The sequence below is a fragment of the Penaeus japonicus genome, unplaced genomic scaffold, assembly GCF_977035675.1.
Source record: "Penaeus japonicus unplaced genomic scaffold, GWHDUDI00000001_assembly GWHDUDI00000032, whole genome shotgun sequence".
In the NCBI taxonomy this organism is placed as follows: Eukaryota; Metazoa; Arthropoda; class Malacostraca; order Decapoda; family Penaeidae; genus Penaeus; species Penaeus japonicus.
Window position 1 is genome coordinate 134,277 of NW_028234434.1, and position 5,373 is coordinate 139,649.

Below are 5,373 nucleotides of genomic sequence, written 5' to 3' on the forward strand. Positions count from 1 at the left end.
TCTCTCTCTCTTCTTCTTCTTCTTCTTCTTTTCCTCTCTCTCTTTTTATGCTTTTTTTTCGCTTTTTTTCGCTTTGATTCTCTCTCTCTCTCTCTCTCTCTCTCTCTCTCTCTCTCTCTCTCTCTCTCTCTCTCTCTCTCTCTCTCTCTCTCTCTCTTCTTCTTCTTCTTTTCCTCTCTCTCTGCCTTTCTCTTTTTTTGCTTTGTTTCGCTTTGTTTCTCTCTCTCTCTCTCTCTCTCTCTCTCTCTCTCTCTCTCTCTCTCTCTCTCTTTCATCTTCTTCTTCTTCCCTCTTTCCCTCTCCTTCTTCTTCTTCTCCTTCTTTCCCTCTCTCTTTTTATGTTTTGTTTCGCTTTGATTCTCTCTCTCTCTCTCTCTCTCTCTCTCTCTCTCTCTCTCTCTCTCTCTCTCTCTCTCTCTCTCTCTCTCTCTCTCTCTCTCTCTTTCTCTTTCTCTCTCTCTCCTTCTTCTTCTTTCTCTCTTTCTCTCTCTCCTTTCTCTCTTCTTCTTCTTCTTCTTCTTCTTCTTCTTCTTCTTCTTCTTCTTCTTCTTTCCCTCTCTCTCTATTTCGCATTGATTCTCTCTCTCTCTCTTTCTCTCTTTTATGTTTTCTTTCGTTTTGATTCCCTCTCTCTCCCCTTCTTTCTATCTCTCTTCTTCTTCTTCTTTCCCTCTCTCTCTCTATTTCGCACTGATTCTCTCTCTCTCTCTCTCTCTCTCTCCTTCTTCTTTCCCTCTCTCTCTATTTCGCATTGATTCTCTCTCTCTCCCCTTCTTTCTATCTCTCTTCTCCTTTTTCTTTCCCTCTCTCTCGATTTCGCATTGATTCTCTCTCTCTCTCTCTCCTTCTTCTTCTTTCCCTCTCTCTCTATTTCGCATTGATTCTCTCTCTCACTCTCCATTTCGCATTGATTCTCTCTCTCTCTCTCTCTCTCTCTCTCTCTCTCTCTCTCTTATGTTTTCTTTCGCTTTGATTCTCTCTCTCTCTCCTTCTTTCTATCTCTCTTCTTCTTCTTCTTCTTTCCCTCTCTCTCTCTATTTCGCATTGATTCTCTCTCTCTCTCTCTCTCTCTCTCTCTCTCTCTCTCTCTCTCTCTCTCTCTCTCTCTCTGTCTCTCTGTCTCTCTCTCTGTCTCTCTCTCTGTCTCTCTCTCTGTCTCTCTCTCTCTGTCTCTCTCTCTGTCTCTCTCTCTCTCTCTCTCTCTCTCTCTGTCTCTGTCTCTGTCTCTGTCTCTGTCTCTGTCTCTCTCTCTCTCTCTCTCTCTCTCTCTTTCTTCTTCTTTCCCTCTCTCTCTATTTCGCATTGATTCTCTCTTTCTATCTCTCTTCTTCTTCTTTCCCTTTCTCGCTCTCTCTCTCTTTCTTTGTTTTCTTTCGCTTTGATTCTCTCTCTCTCTCTTTAGCCTTGATTCTCTCTCTCAGAGAGCTTTTCAACAAATACTCAACTCTTTTTCGTAGCGTACAAGAGGGCGTACAGATTGTTTTGTGTTTAGTTCGTATACAGAGTTTGATCATTTAAGGTATAGTTCGTTTGCTTAATTATGCTGACTGTTCATATCCCTCTTGTTCTCATCATTTTTCTGTTCTTTCTATCATCATGTTCCTCCATTCTTCTTTTTCTTCCTCCTCCTCCTCCTCCTCCTGCTCCTCTCTCTCTCTCTCTCTCTCTCTCTCTCTCTCTCTCTCTCTCTCTCTCTCTCTCTCTCTCTCTCTCTCTCTCTCTCTCTCTCTCTCTTCTTCTTCTTCTTTCCATCTCTCTTCTTCTTTCCTTCTCTCTCTCTCTCTTTCTTTCTCCTTCTTCTTCTTTCCCTCTATCTCAAATTCGCATTGAGTTTCTCTCTCTCTCCTTCTTTCCATCTCTCTTCTTCTTTCCTTCTCTCTCTCTCTCTTTCTCTCTCCTTCTTCTTCTTTCCCTCTCTCTCTATTTCGTGTCTTGTCTTCTTTGTTTGTTGTTCTTTCGTTTTATTTTGTTTCTCTTACAGTTTCTCTTTCTGCTATCACTTGTCCGGTTTACTATTGTTTCTTCTTTTTGTGGTTTCGCGTTTTACTTCATCTTTTTTTTCTGTTTATCCCCCCCGCCCTTTTTTCATACTGCTATGTTTGTTCTTTTCGTCTCTTCAGATTTATTTATTCATACTATTTATTTTCTTGATTTTATGTTATGCTCTCTCTCTCTCTATTCTTCTTTCCCTTTCTCTCTATCTCTCTCTTTTTATGTTTTGTTTCGCTTTGATTCTCTCTCTTTCTTTCTTTCTTTCTTTCTTTCTCTCTCTCCTTCTTTTCCTCTCTCTCTCTGCCTCCCTCTTTTTATGCTTTGTTTCGCTTTGACTCTCTCTCTCTCTTTATGCTTTGTTTCGCTCTGACTCTCTCTCTTCTTCTTCTTTCCCTCTTCTTCTTCTTCTTTCTCTCTCTCTTTTTATGCTTTGTTTCGCTCTGATTCTCTCTCTCTCTCTCTCTCTCTCTCTCTCCTTCTTTTCCTCTCTCTGCCTCTCTTTTTATGCTTTGTTTCGCTCTGACTCTCTTCTTCTTATTATTATTATTATTTCCCTCTCTCCTTCTTCTTCTTCTTCTTCTTTCCCTCTCTCTTTATCTCTCTTATTTTTCTTCTTTCCCTCTCTCTCTCTATTTCGCTATAATTATCTCTCTCTCTCCTTCTTCTTTCCCTCTCTCTATTTCGCATTGATTCTCTCTTTCTCTCTCTCTCTCTTCTTCTTCTTCTTCTTCTTTCCCTCTCTCTCTTTAGCATTGATTCTCTCTCTCACTCTCCATTTCGCATTGATTTTCTCTCTTTATGTTTTCTTTCGCTTTGATTATCTCGCTCTCTCCTTCTTTCTCTCTTCTTCTTCTTTCCCTGTCTCTCTATTTCGCATTGATTCTCTCTCTCACTCTCCATTTCGCATTGATTCTCTCTCTCTCTCTCTCTCTCTCTTTTATGTTTTCTTTCGCTTTGATTCATTCTCTCTCTCTCTCTCCTTCTTTCTATCTCTCTTCTTCTTCTTCTTTCCCTCTCTCTCTATTTCGCATTGATTCTCTCTCTCTCTCCTTCTTCTTCTTTCCCTCTCTCTATATTTCGCATTGATTCTCTCTCTCTCTCTCCTTCTTCTTCTTTCCCCCTCTCTCTATCTCTCTTCTTCTTTCCCTCTCTCTCTCTCTTCTTCTTCTTCTTCTTTCCCTTTCTCTCTATCTTTCTCTTTTTATGTTTTGTTTCACTTTGATTCTCTCTCTCTTTCTTCTTCTTCTTCTTCCTCTTCTTCCTCTTTCCCTCTCCTTCTTCTTCTTCTCCTTCTTTCCCTCTCTCTTTTTATGTTTTGTTTCGCTTTGATTCTCTCTCTCTCTCTCTTTCTCTTTTTATGTTTTCTTTCGCTTTGATTCTCTATCTCTCCTTCTTTCCCTCTATCTCAAATTCGCTTTGATTCTCTCTCTCTCTCTCTCCTTCTTTCCATCTCTCTTCTTCTTCTTCTTCTTTCCCCCTCTCTTTATCTCTCTTCTTCTTTCCCTCTCTCTCTCTTTATGTTTTCTTTCGCTTTGATTCTCTCTCTCTCTCTCTCTCTTCTTCTTCTTCTTCTTCATTCCTTCTCTCTCTATTTCGCATTGATTCTCTCTCTTCTTCTTTCCCCCTCTCTCTATCTCTCTTCTTCTTTCCCTCTCTCTCTCTCTCTTTATGTTTTCTTCCGCTTTGATTCTCTCTCTCTCTTTATGTTTTCTTCCGCTTTGATTCTCTCTCTCTCTCTCCTTCTTCTTTCCCTCTCTCTATTTCACATTGATTCTCTCTCTTCTCCTTTCCCTCTCTCTCTATTCCGCATTGATTCTCTCTCTCTCTTATGTTTTCGTTCGCTTTGATTCTCTCTCTCTCTCTCTCTCTCTTTCTCACTCTTTATGAACATTGATTTTGGAATTTTAAATTGATTTTGGGTGTGGGGGCATCGGTGAGTTGTTTTGTAGGTTGTTGAGAAGTTGAGTATGATGGCAATGTTATTGAAGACTATGACATTGATATTGCAATCTATGCATTGGGGCTTGGGGTTTGAGTAGGTAGTTTATTAGTTTGGGATTGATAAGTTGAGTAGTCAATTACATCTCTAGGGAGATTTTGTGGCTCCGAAAGGAGCCGATGTTGTTGAAAAGAGGCAACCGAGAGAAAGATTTATTTCTTCTCAGTCTTCTTGGGGAGGAGCACAGCCTGGATGTTAGGCAGGACACCACCCTGGGCAATGGTCACACCAGAGAGGAGCTTGTTCAGTTCCTCGTCGTTACGGATGGCCAGCTGCAAGTGACGGGGGATGATACGGGTCTTCTTGTTGTCACGGGCGGCGTTACCTGCCAGCTCGAGAACTTCAGCAGCCAGGTATTCCATGACGGCAGCCAGGTACACAGGGGCACCTGCTCCGACACGTTCAGCGTAATTTCCCTTACGCAGAAGGCGGTGAATCCTACCTACAGGAAACTGAAGGCCGGCCCTGCTCGAGCGGGACTTTGACTTGCCCTTGACCTTTCCACCCTTACCACGACCTGACATGATGTTTGCTTTATAGGTATCTCAAAAACCTTGCAATTGCAATCGAGAGCATCCCTATTTATAGGCGCCCACCGTTGAAACTTTCCGATGGCGTTAGATGGCAACGGTGGCACGCCCTTTGAGCCACTAGCCGCGGCTCACTCACCTGAGGCTGGCGCCCGTGTCGGCCAATATAAGGAAATTTCAGGTCAAAATCCTTATCAGTGTTTACTGAAGGTATAACCACCGTGATGCCACCCAAAACTTCCGGAAAGGCTGCCAAGAAGGCCGGTAAGGCCCAAAAGTCTATCACCAAGGGTGATAAGAAGAAGAAGCGCAGGAGGAAGGAGAGCTACAGCATCTACATCTACAAGGTGTTGAAGCAGGTCCACCCCGACACCGGTATCTCCTCCAAGGCCATGTCCATCATGAACTCGTTCGTGAACGACATCTTTGAGCGCATTGCAGCTGAGGCTTCCCGCCTTGCACACTACAACAAGCGTTCCACCATCACCAGCCGGGAGATCCAGACCGCCGTCAGGCTGTTGCTGCCCGGAGAACTGGCCAAGCACGCTGTGAGTGAGGGCACCAAGGCTGTCACCAAGTACACCTCCTCCAAGTAAATTAGAAGGTTGCACGGTTTACCTGCCTCCTCTACCAACATCGGCTCCTTTAGGAGCCACAAATTGAAATAAAGCAGATAGAAGGACATGGGCGTTGTTATCTTGGTTTTGTTTACTTTGCACCGCGGCGCGTGGTTTGGGTCAGCTGTTTGTTTGTTTATTTAGGCGGGGGGGGGGCGGGGGTTATCAAAACTCTTATCTAGGGCTTGTATCGTGTTACTTGCATTGCGCATTGCATAGAAAATGACAGACATAT

The 5,373-nt window shown here is 43.1% G+C and overlaps 1 protein-coding gene across 1 annotated transcript; it reads right to left on the minus strand.

Annotated features, from left to right (window-relative positions):
* Positions 1 to 3,127: 3,127 nt before the first annotated feature.
* On the minus strand, positions 3,128 to 4,702 carry LOC147467891 (histone H2A-like). Its single transcript, XM_086556245.1, has one exon. It carries the CDS (start codon positions 4,513 to 4,515, stop codon positions 4,144 to 4,146), a length of 372 nt encoding a protein of 123 aa, XP_086412371.1. The 5' UTR covers positions 4,516 to 4,702; the 3' UTR covers positions 3,128 to 4,143.
* Positions 4,703 to 5,373: the final 671 nt, after the last annotated feature.